Here is a 26,065-nt window from a genome sequence, read left to right on the forward strand (position 1 = left end):
GGGAACGTTTTCAGGTCACTGTCTCTTTAAGGGGGGGTGGGTGTGAGGAAGTCCTCTGCTCCTCACAAAGATGCCTGTCACGCTACCATCAGGCTTTGCCTTTACTTCCGCCCCGCTCAAACATGGCCGCCGGCGGACCTACCCTACTATGGACAGGGCGTTCAAAAACAAAAGTCATCCGGGCCCCAGCTCCTGCCCCCTCCCCCGCCCAGATCGGATGGCGCCTGTGATTGGCCAGGGGGCGGGGCGGGGCGGGAGCGTGAGGAGCGAGCGCTGTGGTTGGCGAAGAGGGGATCACGTGACGTTGCAGTCCATTTTGGTGACGACTGACGGGCGGGTAGCAGTGAGCGGTGGGTAAGTGACTCGGGCGATAAGCGAGTCTGGGGGAGGGGCACGGGCCTGGGCTTCCCGCTAAGGATTGTGGGGGCCCGAGGTGCAGTGGGCTGGGCGGTGGCGGCGGCAGCAGCAGCAGCCCGAGCACGCGGGAGGTCCGGGCTCGAGGTCCGTCGGTGAGGGCGCGCGCCCGCCTAACCCTGCCGGGGGCGGGGGTGCCCGGTCAGTGGTGCAGTGCAGGGAGCTGGGCTCAGCGCCGCCCCGTTCCCACTGCACCCCCCCCGGGCCTGCCCCCTGGCGCTGGTTCCCCTGGGCTGGCACTGCCAGGCGGGCGGCTCCCCACCCCAGCACGTGGCACGACGCCACAGCTCCCTGCTTGGATCCCTGCGCGCCCCACGTGGGGCTGCCTCCTTCCCTGCCTGGCGGAGGGGAATAAAACGCTGACCCTGCTCTGGCCAGGGCAGGCGTGGGGCCGAGTGGCCCTGCGAAGGGGGAATTTCCAGCCTCAGCTGGAAGGATGGCGCAGGTGCAGTGCAGGGCCTCGACACAAGAGATCAAACTGCAGCGAGGCCAGTGGGTGTCTTTGGGGCACAGCGAAAACCCCACATGCCCTTCCTGGAAATGAATGACAGACTAGAGGGAAGTCAGCTGTTAGTAAAGGAACAAAAGAGCCACAGCTTCATGTTTGTTTGCTTTCCTCTTTGGTGTGTGTGAGTGTGTTGAACTGGTTTTCTGTTCCTCTTTTTGCATATAGTTCATTTCCTATATCTTTTCTTTGGATGGGTGGGGATAAAAGATAAACAACCTGCATAAGGTGGTCTATCTTGTGCTTATGCTCTGTTTCCTTCTCTCCAATCAGCATTTTTCCTCTTTTCTAGAATTGAATAAAAAAAAAAGATCTCTGACTAGCAGAAATTCCTCTGCTCCCCCTCTATCTCTTGTTTTTCACCAACTTGGAAGTGGTTGGGGTTTATTTGAGATTTCTTTTGGGAGTATGGTGAAATGCTGTGTTAAATTTCCCTTGTCCTGCTATTTGTTTTGTAGATCCTGTTTTTAGGCTGTTAGGTTTCCCCAAAAAGTTATGTGCATAGGAGCTGAACTCACCTGGCTAACTTCCCCCTCTTGCTGGAAAGGGATGACCATTGTCTAATGGTTACAGCAAAGAGCTGGGGGGCCCTGCCTACACGAAGGAAGTTTTTAAATATGTCCCTTCATTGCTAACACCAGTTCAGCTCCATGTGTATTAGCAACATTAGGAACCGTAGTGTAGATGGGTTACCCCCGCTGTAGATTCATAGAGTCTAGGACCGGAAGGGACCTCGAGAGGTCATCGAGTCCAGTCCCCTGCCCGCATGGCAGGACCAAATACCGTCTAGACCATCCCTGATAGACATTTATCTAACCTACTCTTAAATATCTCCAGAGATGGAGATTCCACAACCTCCCTAGGCAATTTATTCCAGTGTTTAACCACCCTGACAGTTAGGAACTTTTTCCTAATGTCCAACCTAGACCTCCCTTGCTGCAGTTTAAACCCATTGCTTCTGGTTCTATCCTTAGAGGCTAAGGTGAACAAGTTTTCTCCCTCCTCCTTATGACACCCTTTTAAATACCTGTAAGCCCTCTGTCAATTCCACCTGCTTTGGACATTCTCCAACCAAGGGCATAAAATCCTCCATCACTCCCTTCAGCTGTTCTTTCTGCCAGCCTGCGAGGTTCTGAGACCCAGTCTTCTCCCTGAGCTGGCATTTGTATTGGGGCTAAGATGTTTTTAGTCTAAATTATATACATAGTAGAAACTAGCTGATCTTTTTTCTTGCTTTTAGATTTGGATTTTTTCTGACCATTCAGTTCTCTCTGCTTTGGAAGATGGAGGAAGATGTCAGGGTTCAGGGATCCCTTCCCTGACAAATCACACGGTGGATAGCCACAGTCTGTATAATGCAAGAGAGATAAGGCGTCCTCTGATCCAGGATGCTTTTTGTTTGAGAAGAAGGGGCCTCTGAAACTCCAATCTTGTCCCTTTGCCAGTTATTTTAGAATTGGTTTTGCCCTGGATTGATTTAAGGTTCTCCTGGGATGTAAACAAAATTCACTTGGCTGTTGTCTCTGCTTTCCACATGCCGGTGCAACCCATCTCGGTCCCTTGTCATCGTTTAGGGAACAGTATATTAAAGAGCTGATGAATCTGCATGTTCAGATCATAACTTGAAAATTCATGGGATTGAACTCTATCCTCCTCAGGTCCTTTAGAGCCTCACCGAAACTGATTTTTCTTGCATCTATCATTTTATGGCTATAACGTGTGTGAAGAAAATTACAGAACTGCAGGCTTTGATGTCATCCTTATACAAATTTTCAGAAGGATGAAGTAGTCCTAAACCAGCCTCCCAAACTCTTGTGTGGTGGTCTGATTTTTTTTATTTAAATCAGGTAGTTTCTAAGCCAATATTCTTCCTAAACCCTGTGACCTTCTGGGTTTAGCTTGGCTGCACACAGTGGATGTGAAGAGAGGCCATTGTTTCATTGTCAGGGCAAAGTCTTTTAGGAAATCCTCAAGATTGAGGGTGGGTGGGTGGCTGGCCATTCCTTTCAGTTTAGAGGTGATCTAAGCAGATCAGATTCAGTTCTCAGGCTATGTCCTTGCTGAATTCCTTCTGTACCAGAAGGACTTAACACCCCTTCTGCTGGAGTCTAGCAGCGACTGCAGCATCTATTCCTCACATGCAGACCGTTGAGCTGGAAGGCTGCTACCTAGAGCCTGACTCAGACCTCTTCTAAGCACTATATACTGATTTGTGATCAGATTGAATGCTGCACACAGGAGAGGAGTGGTTCAGTCTCTCTTCAGTAAGGAGCACACCTCAGTTCTCTTCAAGTGGATGTGTGAGGAAGCAGGATCCGTAGAGGAAAAAAATAAGGGCTTGTCTTCATCTACAGCAGTGCAGCTGCAGTGCTTTAGTGAAGACGCTCTTGTACCGATGGGAGAGCTTATCTTGGTGGCGTTAATCCATCTCCCTGAGAGATAGTAGCTATGTTGGCAGGACAAACTCTCCCACTGATACAGCTCTGTCTACACGGGGGTTAGGTTGGTATAGTGTCGCTCAGGGCTGTGGATTTTTCGCATCCCTGAGCGAAGTCATTAGATATAGATCTGTAATGTAGACCTGACCTAAGTTTACTTACAGAAGAAACTTTTGTCCATGTAATGTACTGTCTTCGTAGATCCATACTGACTCTCTCTCCTCCCTTCTTCAGAGATTTAAATTAAAGATTTAACCGACACTATGTGTCTGTGTCAATACATACCAATATTTCAAAGCGGCATGTGGTGGAAGAGTGGGGAGCTTGGTGGGGACCAAGGATGTTTTATAGTCAGGGCTGTGGGCAGAGGAGCAAGGCTATGTATAGTATGGAGAGTAGCTGGGCCATGCATGGAGAGAATGGGGAACATGGCTATGGTGGACTGCAGCTGTGGGGGCCACCAGGCCAACTGACTCAGGACTCAGTGCGTGGGCATGAGGGCTCTGGAAGGGGATGTATCAAGGTGGACAGCTGTCTGTATGACTATCCCCATTCATGTAGACTTTAAAAACCTGGCAACTTCCTTAAAAAACAGTTAAGGTTGTTTAAGTGACTTCCATAAATATTATAACCATATAACCAAAAGCCAGCAAATGCCTAGTGAAGTCTTCAGCCATCTCATCTGACCTACAGCCATGATTTCACCTTCTCTCCTCTGCCTCCCCCTCGATATGATGTATTTGCCTCTTCCAACTTCCTCCTCTGCGCAAAATATGCAACTTGTAACTCCATACACGAGCAGCTGTTACAACACATTAGCAGACAGACTTCTTCATTTCATCACCTAAATTAAGTCTACTACAGATGTTAGACAGTAACTTCCCAAAATGATGAACGCTGTACAAACAGTTTGCCCTTAAAAAAACAAATAATTCTCTCCATTAACAATCATACAACAGGACACACTTCAACATAACCGTCAACTTCAAATCTAGGCCACGCCCATGGCCATCTACTTCCACACAACACTAATTTTATACTCCAAACGTCTGTTTCATACCACTCCATGTGGTCCAAGTTAAAAATGGCATATTTAGGCTTTACTGCCATGAGTAGTCCCACTGGTAGTAAAGTTAAGTCAGTATGTTTGCAGGATTGGGGTCTTAGTATGGAGGTTGAGGGAGGCGACAGAAGTGATGTCGGTGAGGTAATGTGAATAAGGCAAAATCATGGCCGTAGTTTGCAAGGGGTGGCTGAGGACTTAGCTAAGAGCTTCAACTCCTTTTATGGTTGTATTATGTTTAAGGCACTGGATTGGGACTCAGGAGATCTGGATTTGATTCCTGGCTCTGCCACAGACACCCTGTGTGACCTTGGGCAAGTCACTTTGACTTGTCTGCAGCTCAGTTCCCCATCTGTAAAATTGAGGTATTAGGCTTGGCCTTTCTCTCCCACTCCTTGTCTGTGTAGATGGTAACCTCTTTGGGACAAGGCCCATCTCATAGTACAGCACCCAACACAATGGGACTCTGACCCTGACTGAGGCTGAAATTTCAGGGCCAGGCAGTGCCTGCTAGAAATCTGTTCAGCTGATATGTGGGGACCAACTCTTCACCCTTCACTCCGCATTACACACCTTTCTGAGGGAGGATAGGGATGGCATATCTTGTCTCATGGAATACATGAGTCAATGGACTTGTATTGAGGCAATGTGTTGGGGGTAGGGACTGGGAAGCTGGGGGTTAAGGTCACTGAATGGAACTCTCGTGGCTTTGCCAGATATGGGCAGTGGGGGAAGGTACTGACCTAGGCTGAATTTGGACTCTGATTTCTTCCAGGGTGAGGGGAAGCGGACAGTTGATTTCCCCCAAAGATGCAGTTTTTTGATCGAATTGTAAACACCATCAACAGTGTCAGCAACCTGTTTTCAAACCCTTACCGGGTGAAGGAGGTGCACCTGGCAGAGTATGTGGCTCTCACACGCCTGAGAGAGGATGACAGGGTGATCCTGTACAAGAACAAAAACGCTCGCTCCTGGGACTGCTTGCTGGTGAACTCCCAGAGTCATCTGGTCGCCTTTCGGTGAGTGACAGACGACCTTTTCCTCTTCTGGTTATGTTTTGGAGCCAGAGTGGAGATTTTCTGAGAACAGGGAGAGTGGCAGCATGGGGAATGGAAACGTCTTTCTGGCTGAAGGTGCTGTCGCTGGGGACAGGATGCCCAACTGGGTGAGGAGTCCTTAAGAGTGAATGCAAGAGGGAGGAGAAATGCCTAGCACTAGGGTGTGGACAATCAATGTGCCTCCCTGGTGCTAGGAGGGTTGGCTTTTGGCCTCTATCGAGGGGAGCTGGGCTGCATTCTCATTCCCTTTATTCTTCTCCAGGCTCTTCCAGTTAGACAATGAGACGGAAGCCGTTGAGCGCTTTGAGCAGTATGCCAGGCAGCTGCGCCCCTTCTACGAGAGCTCACCACAACCCCTGCAGCTGGAGGTCCTCCAGCAACTGAGCGACTGTTTCCGTAACCACCCCCATTGGTCCCTGGCGCATGTGGCAGTGGAGACAGAGCTTCCGGGGAGTTTCCGACACAATCGCATCCTAAGGCAAGGGCTGAGGAGCTCTCTTGAAGGAGTATCACTAGGAGTTAGCTCAGGGCAGGAGTGCACTTCAGGCCCATGCTTTCAAGATCAAGCACCTAAATCCATATTCCAGCCCCTAAATAAATAAAAGTAGGCTGCTTGTTGGAAGAGCTTGGCTCCTGCAACTTCCATTGGCAGATAGTGGCCTAAATACCTAGCTTGGTCAAATGATGGGTGTGATAACTGCTTACATAAGAACAGCCACACTGGGTCAAACCAAAGGTCCATCTAGACTAGTATCCTGTCTTCCAACAGTGGCCAATGCCAGGTGCCCCAGAGGGAATTAATAGAACAGGTTTATCAAGTGATCCATTGCCTGTCGCCCATTCCCAGCTTCTGGCAAACAGAGGCTAGGGACACCATCCCTGCCCATCCTGGCTAATAGCTATTGATGGACCTATCCTCCATGAACTTATCTAGTTCTTTTTTGAACTCTGTTCTAGTCTTGGCCTTCACAACATCCTCTGGCAAAGAGTTCCACAGGTTGACTCTGCGTTGTGTGAAGAAATACTTCCGTTTGTTTGTTTTAAACCTGCTGCTCGCCCATTATTGAAGGGTATAAATCTAACACTCACCATGGGAGTTGCTAGCGGGCTTTGAGCTCATTACCTTCAGCACCAACCTCCTGCATTTGAGCTGAAGGAGTAAATCTACTAGCCTGTAGCAGTAGTAAGGCTGTTATATAATCTATGTGGACCAGCCACTAGAGGGGGTTGCGGTACACTGTGCAGGCATGTTACATAAGCAACAAGAAGGGAGAGGAATTGTCTTTCTGGATAATAAAGTGCTGGAAATCACTTTGGCCTAGATGCCCCATTCCCTTTCAGCATTGATCTGGGGAAACATTCAGTGTGGGCAAGGGGAATTAGGAATTGGATAGCTCAGGGACTGAGGGGTTAATGCAGGAGCTTTCTCCTCTTGGTCATTGGGTACAATCTAGCAGAGGATGCTGCACATCAGGAGCAAGGAATGTTAGCAGTGCTGTTTGGTGGTTCCAGTACTGGAATACCAGGAGGCACTAGATGGCAGGGATGTGAGTGGAGGAATCTTGCACAGCACTTCCCCATGCTCTTCCATGGGCTGTCAGCCCCTTGCTTTCATAAACACCAAGTACATGAAACAGTTAGTTCTAACACAGTAATTTAGGGAATCTGATGCAAACCTCTGGGAGGGCATTGTACTGAATGCAGGGACCCTCCTGTTTACTCTCTTGTGTTGCAGCTGTGTGAACAGCACAGAGTGCGAGGATGGCTGTACCCCACTGCAGCTCGCCTGCCGGAAGGGAAACATGGAGTGTCTGTGTGAGCTGGTGGAGTGCCATGCCCGGCTGGATGTCACCGACAAAAATGGGGAGACGGTCTTTCACTATGCTGTCCGAGGGAGTAACCCTGAGATCATAAAGGTGAGGGGGAAGCAGCGGGTTTTACAGCTGGCTGCTGGGTACTCTTCCTACTGCGGGGTGGAGGGGGGAGAAAGGAACCCAGCGCTCTACGTCTGGAGGAGATAGAATCAAGGCTTTCCACACTTGGAGGAGAAAAAACCAGATAGATCTGCTGCTGCAGGAGGACAGGAAGGTGCAAATCTTTGGCTTGATCTCAGCCCCCCCCCACTTCAGGGACTTTGCTGTCTGTGTGACTGCCGAGTTCTCCAGGACTGAACTCTAAAGCCCAGAGTGCTCTGGGACAGGAGTAAAGCAGGCTGAGGTGCAAAACGAGTACATCAAAAAACACTATATTTATTTGCATCTACTTCTGGCCTTAGGCCAAGAGTTCCCTTGCTATAGGCACCATGGAAGCAAGAAAGGGAAGACCAAACCAAGTTTCTCATGGCCTTTCATGGTGGCTGAGGGTCAAAGGCTAGCTTGACCAATTCCCCTCATTCTTCAGAGTCTGCAGAGTCCGTCCTTAAACCTGCCTCCCCTTGATTCAGGTGACATGACAGTCAGAGCTGTTTGTGGACAGAGTCTGACCAAATCACGATTCCTCTGGGTCCTTGTTTAATTACTATGGTATGTTGGCCAGACTGGCTTGACAATCTAGACCCTTATGGACTGAGTCAACGTGGTTCCTTCCTGCTGATCTGAAGGGTTAGTGAGTACAATGTGTTTACACAGGCTAAGATTAAGGATTTTGGTTCTGAGGTTTTGGTGGTGCCCATAGCTACCCTCTGGATTTGGTCTGAGTATAGACTTGAGGGCTACAGATGTGCTTCTGTTGTTGCTCTGTGGGATGACTGCCTGCTGTCCATAGACAAGTGCTGTCTCTGCATTGTGCCCGGGCCTGAATCTTGATGGAGAAGGAGACAGGACACTGACAGGTGGCATTGGAGACCTTTTTTTCTGGCTGTTCTCTATTGTTATACCATGCAGGAAGAGCAGGGCTCAGAGTGATAGGTGGCCAAACCCTTGGATGGAGCTGTGTGTGTTTCTGGTCTGTAGTTACTTTGAGGTGGGTTTTGGGAAAAGAGGCTGATTCTTTGCGAGAAGAGGTTCTGGAGTCGAGTGGGGGCAGACTGAGTTCTCAGTGCAATTTGCAGTCCAGAAATGTTCTGCTGGGCTTGACTTTGCTGCCTCTGTCACAGAGGAGAGGGAGGAGCTCTGCCTCCTTCACAGCCTTGATCTAGGTTTGTAGAAATTCCTCAGGGCCAAGTCTGGCTGTATCTGATCACATCTGGTCTGATCTGACCAGCACCACTTGAGTTGTCTTCCTCCTGGCTTTCTCTTTCTATGGCAGGTCATTGGTGATCTGTGTGGGGTGAGAGAAGGTGCTTCAGTGCTGGTATTTCTATGGCCATAGCCAGATAGCTTGCAGCACTTCACCATTTCTCCTACTTCTTGGCTTTTGGATTGGGTAGTTTTCTAGATGTCGGTCTTGGACTTTGGAGGAGTCCGAGAGAGTTTTGGGACAGACCGTGGGGGTTTTCTTGACTTGTGACCAGGAAGGTGGGATGAGGAGGCCTCGCCACATCTAGGGTGTTGGACCTTTTAAGGGACCCTAAAAACAATCCTGATTTAACGGGGCAGCCTCTCCATGTTACTATAATAATAGCAGCTTAATGGGTTTGCCCTGAGATTTGAAACTGGATTGACCTCCCCCAGGACGCTGTTTACCCTTTGCATCAGCAAGAACAGGGAAATTAAACTGTGCAGATTCACTTTCTGCCTCTCTGGTGGGTTTGGGTTTCCTGCAGAGTGTGGGTGGGGTGGGAAGGAGGTTTCAGTTTAACAAACAAACTGGCAACACTGTTTTGTTTGACATTTCCAAAACCAAAGTCTTGAAAACATTTCTATTTTGTTTATACTTTAAGCAGGATCTGGATTCAGGCTCTAACCTAAGCTTGAGCCGAAGGGGAGAGTGCAAGGTGGAGTAATAGACTTCCCAGTTGGACAAACAAGGAGAGTTTAAATAACCACCAGGATGGACTTGTGGGGTGACCTTAGGGTAGGGGATGGGGACAAGCTATGCCATTTATGATGAGTCAAATGCTGTCCCCAGGAGCAGTCCTCAGAGCCTGGAGAGAGAGAGATTTTGCTGTTCAATGTCTTTTCAGCTCCTGGGCAAAAAGCCATCTGTTGGCTTGAACCACCTGAGCAATCAGGGGCAGACGCCTCTGCACCTAGCCTGCCAGCTGGGCAAAGAGGATGTGGTTCTCGCTCTACTGAAATGCCATGCCAAGTGCAACGTCATGGGGACACTGGGCTACCCCATTCACACTGCCGTGAAGTACTCCCAGAAGGGGTAAGTGTTCCAGCGCTCCGTTTCCAACAAGACAGGTGAAGGGCCCCACCTACAGGCTTGGAGCCCATGTGCTCCTCCCTGGGTGCCTGCTCACCCTGCTGAGAACAATGTCAGGGTATCACTGACTGGCATAGACTCGCCTTCCCTTTCCCAGTGCTTGCCTATCTTGCTGGGATAGGAGTGACAGCAGGATAGTGCTCGCTGGCTGAGACTCCGCCTAGTACCCGTTCGCCTTGCTTGGAATGGAACTCCGTGGTTGATGCCTGGCTAGCATGCCCCTTCCTAGTGCTCACTTGCCTCTCTGAGAATAGGCACTCTTAAGACACCACATGCTCAGATCCTGTGTGCCCACTACCATTGTGGGTTTGCCTTTGAGAATGTCACCCCCTAGCACTAATGCTCTGTTCCCTCCCAGTGTCCATTTGCCTCGCTAGCAGGGCGTGATCCAACGGCCTGGATTCCAGGTATCTTCTCCCGGTGCCTGCTATCCTCTCTGCTAGTGTAGCCCTAGTAGCACGTTAACTCTTAGCCCCTCCTCTGTCTAAGAGCAGGGAGCACTGGATGCTTTGCTGTTCAGGGGCCTGCCCAGGTCACAGAGCCTCCGGGCTGTTAACCTACAGTTCCCCAGCGTGGGCTCTCAAGGATGTGCTGACATCTGCATGTTGTTGGCAGGCTGGGGTCTTTGTCCCCATTCGTGACCGTTCCCTTTCCATGCCTCCATCTCATTTCCTCCCGAAGGTGTGTGCGGGCCCTTCTTGAAGTGGATGTCAATCAAGTTCAGTTCAAGGACCCCCGCTATGGAGCAGCTGTGCTCCACTGGGCCAAAAACGCTGAGGTAAGCAGAGCTGATGCCAGGCAGAGAGGCAAACTGACAGGCATACCAGCGCGCCACGCAGTCACACTGGACCACTTCTTCTCATTTGAAATTCTGCTCCCCACCTCCCCCCGTTAATTCCCCCAGCTGGAAACATTCACCTTCCTGCATGTTGCTGCGTGTGTGACTCCATTTACAGCACAGTAACCCAGCAGGCCACCCAAAAGACAGTCGCTGGTCACCCACGACTCAGATTCCCAGGTAGAGCAGCTTCTTTCCCCAGGCCGCTTCCCACGGTGCTGGTTGAGAGAATCAGTGCTATCCACTGTGGGGGGAGAGAGCTGTGGACCCTCACAGTGAAGTGGGCAGATCCTGGTACTGGGTACCCATGGTTATCGGACTGCCAGCTTTCTCTCCTTCGCTCTCTTTCTGATGGAGTACTAGTGCTGCCTCTGCAACAAGGTCACCTCTGGGGTGGAACATGGCAGCCATTCTGTGCCATCAACATTATATAGCAGTTTCTAAGGCAGGAAACAGAAGAATAACTTCTCACTGAAGGGGAATTTTAGCTAGACACGTTATAATCACCCAGAGATGAAATTGGCCTGCCCACTAGGACTAATACCCCGAATTCTTGTGAAAAATACCAGGGGAGCTGGCATAACACCCCCCTGATGCCATACCAGGGCACTGATTCAGGCCTAGTTTAGAGAGGAGAGTGCCTCTTGTTGAATTGCCAGCACTCCTTTCTCCAGCATCTGGGTTCTCTTTGGATGTCTCCCAGTCAAGTACTGAACAGGCTTGAAACTGCCTAGCTCATAAGGTGTGACAGTGGAAATGAACGGGGGGATTTTGGCAAAATCTGCACAGAATCTTCCCTCAAATGTGCCAAAGATTTTAGCCCAAATGGGATCACGTTTTTCATTTAGCTTTGGCTCTGCTAGGCCCCATTCCTGTGTTTCGTTGTAAGACACAAACGAGACGCTCAGAAGCATGCCATTAAAGTGAAGAGCTGTTTTGGTATCAAGTGTTAGAGAAACCTCACAAGATCCTCCTTGTCGCAATACAGATGCCCAGGGCTTTGTAGCTGACACTTAACTGTTAGGCCTTGTCTACACTAGTCTTTGTTTCTTCTCCCCATTGCTATCGTCAGCTGCTCCAGCACTCACTGCCTGGCATGTTCTGCCTAAGGAAGAACAGGGTAGTTTGCCCACCCACGCTGTTGCTCTGAAGCTATCACGCTTCCTTGTTGCCTTCTCTCCCTCTCTCCCTATGGCTTTGGGACACAGATGACCCGGCTGCTGATTGAGTTTGGCTGTGACGTGAATTCTGTCAGCAAGACGGCAGACATGGCTTTGCACATCATGGTCAAGCGGGGGCGCTTTGATAGTGCCATGGTGCTGCTGACGCATGGGGCTCTCGCTAATGCCAAGGGGCAGGATGGCAACACCCCGTTGCACCTGGCCATGAAGGTGAGTTTCTCCCAGGCTGCAGGTTCTGCACTTCCAAGGGGATTTGATGGAGACTTTTTCTTCCAGGCCAGGACATGAAAAGAACACCATGGAGCAGGCCCCCCACCATTCTTTTTTATGAGAGAGGGGTTAGTATGCACAACTACTCTCCTCCATGCTTCTAGCTGGGTTCAATCGGTCCAGCTGTCCTGGTGCCCACACCAGGAACATCACAGGCTCTGGCCCTCAAGTGATGTGAAGGAGATGAATTCATCAGGATGCTCTTAATTAGCAGGAGCACCCAAGGATGAGAGCAACAGGGCCCAGCAAAGTAGGCGGTGGCAGGCGGATGACGGGAGTGTTGCCTATGACAAGAGATTTCTTCCCTCTTACAGCAAGACCACCTGGAGACGATCAAGGCCCTCATTGTGTTTGGAGCAGATGTTGAGATCCCCAATGAGTTTGGAGAGACCCCAGGGCTGGTGGCTGCCAGGACTAGCAAAGGTGAGCTGCGCGCAGAAGAGGGGAAGAAGGGAGCAGGAGGTAGAAGTGGAAAGCCTGATACTGCCCCTCTCCAAGCCATGCTATCAGATGCTACAGGGGCACGATGGGGAGAGGCAGGGCAGCTGAACCACCAAGGTGCAGTCCCCCCGTCCTGGAGCACACTGAGTGTGCAGCGTCTACCCCATAAAGCAGCTGTAAAATGCAGAGTGAGGGATCCCAACAAAGCACAAGCCCTAAAGTCTGGTTGTGGAAGGATGCACAAAGTATGATCCCTACCTCGCTTCCCATCCCTCAGTTACTGTACACACAGGACTGGCTTGCTGGGGTGTATGGAATGACCCTGTGATCTGTGTATTGATTTTCTTTTTAATATGTGCGACTCCCCCACCTCACAAGGTCCTAACCGGAAGGTGCTCTTAGGCCTGCTGCAAACGGTAGGGACGGAACGCTGCCACCCACCTAGCCCCGAATCCCCCCACATGGCATCCGCAGCATCACCACCGCTGTCCACCTCCCCGGAAAGACCACCGCTCCCACGGAACAACGGCCACAGTTTAGGTAAAGCCCTCCCTGGCCCTGTCTCTCACTCTCTCCTTCTCTCTCTTCACAGTCTTCTCTGAGATCTTCTCTCTGGATTGTCCCGCACTTTTGTGGCTCCATCCCCTCTCCCAGCTCTCATTGCCTTTAGTAGCTGTCAGCCTGCTCCCGTTCTTCCCAGGATCAGGTCTACCCTTCTCTTATTTTCCCCAGTAAAACTCTATAGGTCTGTTTGGATTCTTGGATACATCCCTGTAGTGCACCAGCCCAAAGAGGAGTATTTTTGGGTGACTGGCCACACACCCTTGAAATAAATCTGGGACCTATGGTGAGACACCCACCTCCATCCAGCTGGAGAGGCAGAAAAGAAAGCTCAGCTGAAATTTGTCTTGAGTTTTCCAGTCTTTGTTGGTGATGGGGCATCCTGGCTGTGGGGGAGAGGTGGGGAGGAATGAGACATCGGAGTGTCTGGGGCCCAGATCCTGAAGGCTGAAAACTAGTGGCGGGAAAGGCTGAGGCCTAGGGATAGATGAATGTGGAAGATGAATTCCCTTCTCACCCCAGCAGAGGGGCTTCTCTCTAAGCCAGTGATAGGGTCTCATTGGTAGGATGGAGCGATGGGTGTGATAGAAGGACAAAAAAGGAGGAATTACTTACCTGTAATTCTGTTGCTCTGAAGAAATGGCCACCCTGGATTCTCACTCCAAGCTTAGCACCATTCCTGTATGGTGTCTCTAGAGAAAATGGATTAATCTCGCCCCAGCAAGTGTGCCTGTACCTCCAGGAGTAGTACGAGGAGGGAAATCCAGGGCTGAATTCCTCTCTTCTCTCAGGAGTGGTGGAGGTCTGGGTGTGTCTTTCCAGGATTAGTCTTCTGATATATTGACAGAACAGGGCTGTTTTTATCAGGGACCTGAGTGTGTGCTGAGAAACCTCACCCAGTGCTGAGATTCACTGCTTCCTCCTAGCCGCTGGCAATAATGTATTTTTTCTCCTCCCCTGTTTTCCGTTTGGTTTCACAGGCTGGCACCTCATCTGGGCCATATTGCTCCCCCGTCCCCTCCCAGGTTGTGGCCTGGGATACAGCTGCAGATGGGTAATGGGGAGGCTCCTAGACCTCCATGTCTGGTTATCTCCCAGGATTAAATCTAGATTTCTTTCTCATTTCCTGCGGCTGCTGGGACCTGTCTTCTCTCTGTCTTACTCTGGTGGTCCATCTGCGCCTCTGCATCTTTATTTGAAAGCTCTCTGGCTGCCTGCTCTCCGGGATTTGATTTCTGAGCCTATTTGGCATGGAGCCTAAGGAAGGGGTGAATTGGTGGCACTGCATGCAGTGACTTGTCTGCTCAAGGGAGGAGGGGCAAAGAACTTGTTTGATGGGGTGGGAACTTGAAGTTCTTAGTTTTGCTATAACACGGTGCGAGGCCTTTGTTGGAGGGGTGGAATGTATCCGTGTCAGTAACCAGCTACCGGGGGACAGGACAGAGAAGGCGGAGTGATGAGTAAGGACTTGGCTTGTTGCAATAGAGAACCCACTAACCGTAAAGCTTTGCTAAATAATGACTTGAGGCAATGTGACAAGTATCTGTCCCTCAGGAGTGCTAGAAGGGCCTAAATAGCAGGGAGATGTCGCTTGGATAAAACAGTAAAACTTTGGCTGGCTGTTATGAAGTATTTCCTGATGGTGAGGTCTGTGTAAGTGAGAGAGAATCTCTCAAGGGAAGTGGTGGAAGCCTCATTGTTTGGGACGTTGAAGCACTTTAGATTGTACTGCAGGGAGCAGGTCTGCGCTGGCAGGGAAGGGACAGACACGAAAGATCTTTTCCGCCATTGAGCTCTTTGAGATAAGGGACAGAAGGGTGGGAAAGGGAACTAGAGGGATAGGGTAGAAGATTAGAGGGCAGTGGGGAAGCTCTAGGGATGCAGGAGACCCTAGAGGAAATATTCGCACCCCAGGTGAAGCGAAGGCCCTGTTCATGCATATTCCTCTCCTCCCTCTACGACACTAAATGTGTGTCTCTCTCTCCCACTGTCTGTCTGTGCCTCTCTAGGTTATGAGAGCATCATCCATATTTCCACAGCACTTGGCCACTTGCTGAAGACGCCGGATGTCGTGGACTCTGCCAGTGATGCAAAGAGAACGTAAGCGAGGAGCGGAGCTCATGAGACAACTGCACGGCTCGAATACAGGGACAGGGGGGAGTGACTTTTTCCTCCCCCCGTAATGTGTGGCACCCTCATTCCTGGAACAATCCAGAGTTCCATGCGGGGGCGCATGTGTGTGTTAGGTTCTCTGCTCTCATTATCATTGACTAAAGTCCCATGCGCGGCACGCCCATGTGTGACTCCTCTCCCCCTGCTAGTGCCCAGAGTCACGCATTGGTCTACACCCCTAATGGAACCCAACCTGGGCGATTAAAATCTGCCACTTCTGCCCCCACCATCAGCCATTTAATGCTGTTGAGCAGCTAGTGCAGGCTTTAGCCCAGCCCGACACATTGACTTTATGGCTGCAAAGCTCTGCGTCAATTGCTGCACCGGTTTGGCAGCATTGTGATGCATCCATCTTGTGTGGGGTAGGGAGGGGATGCACAAAGATGGCATGAAGTGCAGGGGGAGTGTTGGGGGACCAGGATTGGAGAGCAAGTAGCAGGGTCCTGGGCGGAAGAGGGAAATAAGGAAACTGTCCTCAGCAAATCAAAAGGGTGGCCAGTCCTGCTTATGCTTTGTTGCTTCGAAAGGATATTGTATTAAAACAAGCTGTACTGGTGAGAAGGAATCTGAATGGCTGGCGACAGTCACAGCTGTGGAAGGGCAATGGAAGGCTTGGGAGCTATACCCATTTGTTCCAAAACCTGTACTAAAACACACCCAGCAGGAAGGACTTCATCAATGAATCCCCGTCTTCAAGGGAAATAGCTCCCACCAAGAGGATGGGTTATACCAGAGCCCTGCCCAACTTGGGAGCCATAACTCAGGGCATCGGGAGAAGTTACACTGCATGCCCAGGCCTGTCAGAGGCCAGAGGAAAGGAGCAGGTCCCTGTCATTCTTGAGGGGCTGAAGGCCTTTTCCTCCTCCTGGTTCTTATGAGATGTGCGTAGATCTGGTATCACCAAGGCTCGAGGACTCTGGCATTGAGCTGGCCCTAAATTCTGTAGCAAGGCCTCTGGTTTCCATGGCACGCTGGGGCAGCAGATTGGGAATTGTGTGGTAGCTTCTGGTAAGAGTGTGAGGGGGAGGGATTGTTGAATTAAATAGGAATGGGATTAAGATGCTGGGCCCCCAGTGTAATTCATTTGAATATTAAATTCCCTCTATTTTACAATGCATCTAAATGTAAAAGGCCAGGTCCTCAGCTGGTGTAAATCAGCATAGGTCCATTGAAGGGGATGACATTCTGTGTCCTACAAGAATGCACTGTTGCCCCTAACAACACATAACTGCTGATCATTGAAGTGGGTGGGGTGACACCAGTTTACACCATCTGGAGATCAATCCTTTCGCTACCAAGGTGCTGCTGTCTCTTGTTTGTCATGGCAACATGTAACTGCATTGTGGAGGACGTTTCAGGGGAAACGTAGGGGTTTTGGTGGCTGGGATAGATGGAGATTTTAGTGCCTGAGAGATATTTGAGTTTGTGGGAAAGGCACGTTAGCTGGGTGTTTCTGCTAAAATGATCAGCCATGAAATCGTTCACAATGTTGACAGAGCAGTGATGTGTTCTTTGGGGATATAAGACCGTGCTACATCTGGAGACAGGAAGGCGGCTCTCCACAGCGTAGTTTCTTTTGTCTGTGTGAGGCTGCGGATCTCAAATCCAATATCCCACACCTTGTGGAAAGACCTTGTTTAGCCTGGGCAACTCCCCCTGATTTCCCAGTGGACGGTATCTGAAAATAGAGTGTTCAGGAAACTGGCGATAGGTGAGGTCTGGGAGCTGCTCATAGTGGTGGATGGCTGCTTTGGAACCTGAAAGGGAAAAGAGGGTGTTTGAGGATGGTTTGACAACTGAGAAATCAGTTGGGTGCTTTTGGGGTTGCAGGAGGGTTTAGCAATTGGGAGGAGAGCTGGGACACTTGAGGGGCTGCAGGGAGGTACTGGGAGAGAGGTTGGGGCATCGGGGTGGGGGTTCAGGGTGCTTGAGAGGAGGCCAGTTTATAGAGGAACGTCAATCCTGTCTGCTGCGCTGAGCATATGTATGTTCTAATGCATAACCTAGCCCCCATCTTCCTGTTCTCCTGGTCCCTCTCTAGGTATGATCGCCTCCTGTGTCTGGATGGAGGGGGCATCCGGGGCCTGGTGCTCATCCAGCTTCTCATTGCTATTGAGAAGGCTGCTGGCCGGCCAATCAGGGAGCTCTTTGACTGGATCGCAGGGACCAGCACAGGAGGGATCCTGGCACTGGCTATTGTACATGGTAAGGGACGACTGGGGTGGCAGCACCGACCCACAGGCACTGCCATTGCTAAGCCGGGGTCAGAATGGTTCCTCGGTGTGTGGAGAGCAGGGCAGGCAGGAAAGGTGGGGGCTGCAGCTCTGTGAGCCCATCGCTCTGGGAGGTTGCTACCAGCTGAAAGGGAAATGGGATTTATTAACAAACAAACGCCAGAACTCTGATCAGTGTTTGCTCCTCCTGGGAAATGGTCTGACCTGCTGTTTGGAATTTGGGAAGTCACACAGCAAACAGGCAGTGTTTTTGGCAACGAGGTGTTCCTGGTCTTCTTCCCACCAAGGATCTATGACCAGATTCATTAGCTCTTTGTTATTGTCTGGAGAATCCTGAGGAGTCCACTCTGAACTTGCCCTCCTCCCTCAGAGGCTTTCCGATAGCCTAATGCAGAGGATTAGGCACAGGTAGAGGCTGTGTGTGATGTTGCCAGATCTCCCCCGACCCTGGGGAATTTGAGCTCTGATCCCCTGGGTCTGGCTGGTTCTGCTTTTCCGTCTGCCTCCCACTGCTGGTTACAGCTAATGCCGTTCTGTGTCTCAGGGAAGCCGGTGGACTACATGCGCTGCCTGTACTTCCGCATGAAGAATGAGGTGTTCCGAGGGTCACGGCCATACGAGTCGGAGCCCCTGGATGAGTTCCTGAAGAGGGAATTTGGAGAGCACACCAAAATGACAGACGTCCAGAAACCCAAGTGGGTCACAGCTGCGGCTGCACTTGCTGAGATTGTTCACTCCCCTCCTTTTGGCAGGCTCCGTGGTGAAGCGTTCAGCCAGGCCATGGACCAGATCAGGAAGCGGAGGTTGATTCAGAGGCTGATGATGCCTAACCAAATTTGTTTCAACACTAATCTTTGTTTCTCATTTCATTTCCCACAGGGTCATAGTAACAGGGACCCTGTGTGACCGGCAACCTGCTGAGCTCCACCTCTTCCGGAATTACAAGGCGCCAGCGACGAAAAACAAGCCTGATGTCAAGACAACAGACCCCTTCAGACCACTGACCAAACCAGAAGGTAAATGCTTCCACGCACCAGAGTCCACTGGTCCAAGTGACTGGCAGAGAAGAGGACTTTATCAGAGAGAGAGAGAGATTCTTGCCCCATCTCCCCTCTCTCTGTGAAGAATGGTACATCCCAATAGTGGATTACCCATCATAAGAGCAGAATGGTATGTCCCGGCAGTGGGTTATTCTCTACTTTAACAATCCTTAGAGCTTGGTCCTAGTGGAAGTTTCTTAGTGTCCCCTCTCACCTGTCCTGCCTTGACTGTTCCTGGTTTCCTGCTGCAATAAGCTGTAGCGTGCTGGCCTAGCCACCTGGGGATATGTTCTGCCACTCTGCAAATTCAGCAGCCACTCTCCCTGGCTCAGCGGGAGAAGAGTGGTGCAGAAGGGCCACCAGATTTTTGGAAAGGGGTCAGGAGGACACACCTTCCTGCATCTATGTACGGAGGCGATGCGTGGGGGTGGGGGCAGGCAGGGTCATGTGCCCCCCCCCCAGATTTCTGCCTTCCATTTAGCAACATCCAGAGGGGCTACTGCAGACTCTGCCCCACAGGGCAGTGGGGGTGGGCAAGGCCTAGGCTGCCTCTCACGGGGACACCCAGCAGGGAGGAGGCAAAGACTCCCCCTGGTGGCGGCACTCACCATATGTCTGTGCAGCGCAGGGAGGGAGGAAGCAGCAGGGTGTGTGGCTGTGGGCTGAGCCCCTCCCACCCCCCCACTACATGGGGCTGTTTCTCCTTCCTTGCCTCTGGCGTCCCAGCGCTTCCCCATGCCTGCTTTGCAGACTGCCCTGTGACAAACGCTCCAGACCTGTTCCCAGGGCAGGGGCTACTCTCCCGCTCCTATAGCAGGGCTCTGCCCAGGGGAAACTGCTCCCCTCGCAGAGCAGTGGGGCTTGCCCTGCTGTCCGTTTAGAAACCGCTTGTAGATCCAGAGGTGATGCGTGGGGTGGTCACATGCCTGCCCTCGCCAGAGCCTTTAAATTGTGCCCCCTTCCCCCCCCCCCCCCCCCAGTTATGCGTTGCCTCTGTCTATGGGGATGGGTTCCAAAGGGACATCTCCATCCCTCCTGGGCTAGTGAATGGATCTATTACATACAATGGGCAAATTCATCCCCGACGTAACCCTGCTGGCTTCAATGGAGTCCCAGCAGGGATGAATTTGGCCCAGTATCTTTAAAGGAGGCTTGAATGGTGGTGGGAGGGGGAGATGGGTGGGAGGATATTGCAGGGCCGTCATTTACACAAGCAATGATTCTCCAGTGAATCCAGGCAAAGCCCTCAGTGTTATGAAGAAAGAGGGCAGAACTAACTGGCGGAGGGGGTCTCTGGAATTACAGATGTTTTCTCCTCCCCCCGAAATCTACTCTGTCTTGCCTCACCATTCAGCAGTGTGTCTGTCTGTCCGTGGTGACGCAAAAAGTCAGTCAGTCCTATGCGCTGTCTCATGTTTTCACAGACCAGCTTGTGTGGCGGGCTGCCCGCTGCAGTGGTGCCGCCCCAACGTACTTCCGACCAATCGGGCGTTTTTTGGATGGCGGGCTGCTGGCCAATAACCCCACCCTGGATGCCATGACCGAGATCCATGAGTACAACAAGTCCCTAAGCCAGAAGGTGAGGGTAAATCCTAGGGCTTTAATTACTACCCAGAGGATTTCTCCGACATGACGTTACAGTGGGGTTTGGTTTGTAAATGACTCCTCCCTGGGAAGGGGGCTGTAACTGGTGGCTCTCTGAGATCAGAGCCCTGTATTTAGCCACCAACCAGGTAGTGCATCCTAAACAACGGCACTGCAAGCTCCCCGGATCTCCCCAGCACAGTGCTCCAACCTGGCTGTTGTCAGAGGATCAGCTCATTCTGTCTGTGGCTCTTTCAGTTCTTAGCCTCTCTGAGGAAGCAACAGATAGGGCCAGTTCATGCCAATGTGGCGATGGCTTTTTGTGTGATGCTGACGGCTGTGCTCTAGGCACAAAGCCAAGATTCCCCCCCAGTTATTTCCACATAGGACGTTCAACAGAGGCTGATGACTGTCAGTCACTTCTGACATGGGGCTGGATTGGCAGTGAAGACTTAGGGGGGGGGGGAATGGAGAGGGTTCTGGTTCAGGATGGGCGAGGCATGTGTCTAAGTTATTGTGCAGGAGAGGTGGGGAATGTGGAGTGATTTTATGTAATCCTCAATCTCTTGATCCATACAGGTCCCCAGTATTATCAGCTCAAGGATCTGGGCAATGAAATGGGGACAGCAACTTAGGAATCCCCCCCCCATCCTGTTTGTGTATTTTTAGGGGGTAATACTGTGGATTCATGCTAACAAAAATTGGTTTCTCCATCCTCCAAAGGGGCAGAGCCAGCAGGTGCGGAAATTGGGAGTGGTGGTCTCCCTTGGGACGGGGAGGCCTCCGCAGGTCCCGGTGAGCTCCGTGGATGTCTTCCGCCCCTCCAACCCTTGGGAGCTGGCCAAGACAGTCTTTGGGGCTAAAGAGCTGGGCAAGATGGTGGTGGATTGTGTGAGTAATGGGGGGTGGGGTGGATGGGATGAAGCTGTGGAGTGGTGCAGGGGGGACACCTGAGGTGGTTTCTGATGCTAAATCGTACTATTTTAAAAAAGAAAAGATGCTCAGTTGGGACTTAGGCTATTACCCTTTAAATTCCAGCGAGGATGTGGGGATCACCTGTGACATCTATTCAGAGAGCTCCATGAACCACTCCCCAACCTACGGAGCTCAATAACAAGGGTCTTACTCCCTAGCAAGATGTCTACAATCACTTCCTATCCCAGCTGCCGTCATTCCTCCTCTTAGAGCCTCCTTAAATCCCTCCTTCTCTAAACTTTGGAGAGTCCAAATTGCTGCAGCAAAAACCTCTCATGCTTTAGAAAGTGGGTTGAATAGTGACATGTGACTTGTCACGCCGTGCCCGTGATACCCAGAACTGTGAGCCACTGTGTTACCCTCTGCCTTAGCAAGAGCGAGCGCTTTGCTGCTGCACAGCCCTGTGTGCGTCAGTTCCCTGATACACCAGCCTGACCAGCAAACTCATCTAAACTCCATCAGTCAAAGCCTTGCCTTGCAGGTAACAATCAGTGAACCCGAGTTCCCCAGAGCCATCTCCCTGCAGCATCTGGCCCCTCTCACTGGACACTCTCGGACATTACTAAATTCGCTCCTTCCATGGGGACAGAGCACACATCAGCCTGTTAGATTAGCTGAAGACTCACACTTCTCTTTAATCCACACAGCGCTGAGATGGTTTTTTAATAGAACAAGAAGAGATTTATTAACAAAGAACAGATACAAAGCAAAAGAAAGAGATGGGTGGTTCCAAACAAAAAAAACCCCACGCAAGTTGCAATCTTTGCCTGCGCCATTTTCTTTCTCACATCAAGTTACCAGCATCCCCAGCCCTCCACACTATGGGACCCAACTTTTACAGCCTTGAAGGGTGCTGTACCTTAGATCCCCTCAGAGATGGATCACTAAAAAGGTCTCTTTGCTCCCCTTATATTACCCAAAGTCTATTGTCTCTGCCTTGAGAGCCAGGAAGGCTTCCTGGGGTTTCTGTCCCCCACCGTGATTGTTAAATGATCTTCTCCTCACTTGTTTAGCTTGATGGCTTTGTTTAGCTTATATGTAAAGATACTTGCATTGTCCTCTGCCTGTATCCAAGCTTGTCACGTGGGTAAATGCATATTCCGGTCTCTAAGGCAGGCTGAGTTTATACACTGCCGCCCAAACACATTTCAAGATAATATTTCCAGGACGTGTCTATAACTCTTTTACACCCCGTACATACATCATGTGGTGACTTTCGGGACCTGCTTGTCACCAGTTGACATATGATACCTTCCATGACACCTTTTACATACATATTATGACAGTGTGCTGGGGCAATGAGTATGTCAGGCCTTATGGGAGTTACAGTATGGGTGGTCCTCTGTCAGTTGGCATTGAGGGGGTCACAGGAAAGCCAGAATGTTAGGGTGAGATGGTCTGAGGTGGCCCAGCCTAAAGAATTCTTCTTCCTATTTGGCACTTGTATCCTTCAAATACATGTAGATTTGCAAAGGGATTAGGTGGATAATCTCTGGGAGCGAATGAGAAGGCAGGATAACCAGCAGGGGGCAGAGTGGTGTAAGTATCAAACACAGTCTGTCAGTTAATCCTGAGGAGCGTTTGTGTGATGGGTTATGGAGCTGTGTTAATAACACCATAGCTGAGAGTATAAAACACTCCTTTATAAACCTACAGAGGGTCCTGTGGCACCTTTAAGACTAACAGAAGTATTGGGAGCATAAGCTTTCGGAAGAAGTGAGGTTCTTACCCACGAAAGCTTATGCTCCCAATACTTCTGTTAGTCTTAAAGGTGCCACAGGACCCTCTGTCACTTTTTACAGATTCAGACTAACACGGCTACCCCTCTGATACTTTATAAACCTGATTTTTTGACACTAGCCACCATTACCTTGTCAAACAAGCTGCTTTCTGCCAGAAATTTTATATGTATAGTCTCTTGGCAGAGGTGATCTTGTGTGTAGAAAGTTTGTGGTTGACCAGGTTAGCCTCTCCAAGTGATCGGACACAGAGGACCTAATTTTCAAATTAGGCTGCATAATTTTGTGCATGTAAAAATGGGTGCAATTTACTTATGGATGCAAAATTCCAGGTGCAGAATTGGAGGTCTGGTTTAAAAATGAAGCCCTGAAAAATGGGGTATTTTGCTTTTAGAAAAATCTTCTGTATTGCCATCATGATCATTCAGCAACATAAACAAATTAAGGAAATTCCTAAATAAAAATTATGATAGTAGAAAGAAGATTGGATATGACACTCACACACACACACTCTCTCTCTCTCTCTCTCTCTCTCAACAAAAAGAAGCCTGGAATATTTTTGTTCACAATAACCTTAACTTTGACCCCTCCTTGGCTCTTCTCAGCCTTATACCTACAGACCAGAAAACCTCTGTGGAGTTTGTATTTGCCATGAGCTCTGCATTTCAGGTCTCATTTGAAAGCTGCCCCAGCATAACTCATAGGGCTCATACTGAATGCAACCCCTGCTGGCATTGTGTTCCTGGAGCAGAAGCCAGAATATAAACAGAATCCGAGAGATTTCACGGCTCAGAACCCAGAGCCCCAAACTAGAATCACCGCCAAAGCCCCTTTTTGCACTTTTGTCTGCACACAAAACCGTGGAGGCCTGGGACACCAAAAGGATTAGAAGAGTGAGCTCAGCCCCATGGGGAGCTGCAGCAGGGCCGGTAGAAAAGCTCCCCTACATCATTTGGTGGGTAAGTTTCCAAAATGTAGTTTTCTCTCCCTCGGAGGCCTGTACAGTGGGACTCAGTGCCAAGGGAGCCTGACTTTACAAGCAGAGAGATACAAGCATTTAGGTTGATTTCAGTGACCTAAGAGTGGGCATTTTTCCCCCTGCAGTGCACTGATGCGGATGGCCCGGCCGTGGACCGTGCCAGGGCTTGGTGTGAGATGACAGACACCCGCTATTTCCGGTATGAGCTTTTCTTGGCTGGTGCCCTTCCTCTCTCTCGGTGCTGGGCCATCTGTTTGGTTGTCTCTCTTCACGTTGTTTTCCCCCTCTCTCAAGACCTGAGTGTGGCATGTGTCCCCATCCCCAGGCATCATGTGGTGCAGCATTTGATGCTTGTGTCCCCATCCCTGCCTGTCCCTTGTGTTGTTGCCCCTCTGTCTTCCCCAGTCCCACCTGGTGACATCTCGATATCCGCAGGTTCAGCCCACCGCTGCACTCTGACGTGATGCTGGATGAGGTGAATGATGCGATCCTAGTGAATGCACTCTGGGATACTCAGCTCTACATCTGCCAACAGCAGGAGCAGTTCAAGCAGCTGGTGCAGGAGCTCCTCACCCGATGATTCTCTGGAAGACTCGAAGGCACCAGTGCCCAATCCCGACAGTAGTGATTTAGGAAGCGGGCAAGGAGCAACAGCCTTTGTAGAAGGGCTGGACTAGGGGTTGTCCTTGCCGTCAGACTGAGACGTTGGTGAGAAGAATTCAGGGATCAGAGATATTAAATATGAAGCAGTACCCCCCCCCCCGTACCTCCCCCACACATGTGGTGGCAGCTGGGAATTTACAACTGGTATGGAGGCCTGAGTCCCCTGTCCTCAGAGTGCAGTCTCTGGTACTCCCACAGGTATGGGCGTGTTCCCTAAATCACCCTGCCCTGAATCTATCTGACAGAGCAAGGGCAAACCTCACACTGCTTCCCACCTCCTGAGCAGACCTTCTGTAAGGTAGCCTTGGGAACAGATCTCCCTTCCCCTAGAATATCTGTGGTACTGGCCCTTCCCACCCTGTATAGCACATTGAAAGTGATGCAAAGACAAACTTTTGAGAACTAGTTTATCCACTCTTGCGTGGGTGGGTGGGGTCTGGGCGGAGAAGGGGCCAGGAAGAGGGTAAAGTCCCTGCCGTAGTTTTGCATCCAAAGTATTGTGATTGTTCTTTTGTGATCCATTATCAGCCTTGGGATGAGGGAAGATCTTCCCTTGATCTGTTATAGCCTGTGACTGCTCCCCTTTCCCTTTCTATTGCTTCAGTGCCCTTTTTTCCCCACTCAGTGGCTCCTCCCATCTCTCCTTCCAGTGTCCCTCCCAGTTCCCAACAGCTTCTGGTCACTAAGGTGATGTGAGCAGACCTGAGGGGAAGGGGATGAGACTTCCGGGTTTCAGATGAATGTTTCCTGCTGCCTGGCCTGTGCTGATAGTCCTCACTCATGGGCTGAGAAGTGGAAACCCCTCCCCTCCCTTCCCTTCCAGGGGTCACGTGATGAGGAGCAAAATTCTTGCTTCAGCCATGGAACAAAGATTAAACCAAATTTATTGGGGGTCATTTATTGGCTGATAACACAGAATAAAAAGATAACTATGATTTAAATGCTGTGTTCTCTGATCATTTCCCACTGAGGAATCTGACCCTTGGGATTTGATGGATTTCCGCTATTCCATTCTCCCCCTCCCCAGCTCTTCCTCCTGTGTTGGGAATTCCAATGCGCTCTTAAAAGGCACTCATTGGTTCTGCGTCTTGTTTAGCTTTTGATAGAGGTGAATTTATTTGCTTGTAGGAACTGTTTGGAGTTCACGGTTCATCGGGTTATTTCCCACGTTCTTGCGCTCTGTTTTTTAAATCTCACAACATTTTTGCCTCGCAAAACAAACTAACCAGTTGTGGCGGTGTTGCAAAGAGAGGGTTCGGTGTGAGACTTAGAAGGTGTGAAATAAAGGGAGGTTTGAAGTCCATTTGATCCTCATAAGCTTTGTATTTCTGTAGTGTCTTCTATCCTGCAAGATCCCAAAGGGCTTTGGGTCTGATTCTAATCCCACTTACACCAGTGTAATTCCACTGATTGCAGCGAAGTCACTCTTGATTTACACCAATGTGTATATGAGCAGAATCCTGCCCCTCTATCTGTATGAAGGGATCAGTCACAAGTGAAGTGCAGCCTCTTCTTGGGTGGAATGTAATGGCTGTTTAACAATGCACAGCAACATCACATAGTTGTCCGGGTGTTTTGGGCCAGCAGGCTGTAACGACCCAG

The 26,065-nt window shown here is 50.4% G+C and overlaps 1 protein-coding gene across 6 annotated transcripts; it reads left to right on the forward strand.

Annotated features, from left to right (window-relative positions):
• Window positions 1–198: 198 nt before the first annotated feature.
• Window positions 199–25,788, forward strand: PLA2G6 (phospholipase A2 group VI). Of its 6 annotated transcripts, none has more exons than XM_054031667.1 (17): window positions 199–354; window positions 5,269–5,439; window positions 5,741–5,956; window positions 7,214–7,394; window positions 9,542–9,729; window positions 10,468–10,564; window positions 11,833–12,015; window positions 12,390–12,498; window positions 12,895–13,056; window positions 15,087–15,177; window positions 17,291–17,454; window positions 18,028–18,178; window positions 18,363–18,499; window positions 19,948–20,102; window positions 20,831–20,998; window positions 23,926–23,999; window positions 24,236–25,788. In XM_054031667.1, exons 1-17 carry the CDS (start codon window positions 218–220, stop codon window positions 24,378–24,380), a joined length of 2,529 nt encoding a protein of 842 aa, XP_053887642.1. In that variant the 5' UTR covers window positions 199–217; the 3' UTR covers window positions 24,381–25,788. The 6 variants fall into 6 exon arrangements, with proteins under 6 accessions (XP_053887642.1, XP_053887604.1, XP_053887621.1 ...); XM_054031629.1 differs by having other exon boundaries at window positions 230–354; window positions 5,196–5,439; XM_054031646.1 differs by having other exon boundaries at window positions 230–350; window positions 5,196–5,439.
• The last annotated feature ends 277 nt before the right edge of the window (window positions 25,789–26,065 follow it).

This window comes from Malaclemys terrapin, chromosome 1 (genome assembly GCF_027887155.1).
Source record: "Malaclemys terrapin pileata isolate rMalTer1 chromosome 1, rMalTer1.hap1, whole genome shotgun sequence".
Lineage (NCBI taxonomy): Eukaryota > Metazoa > Chordata > Testudines > Emydidae > Malaclemys > Malaclemys terrapin.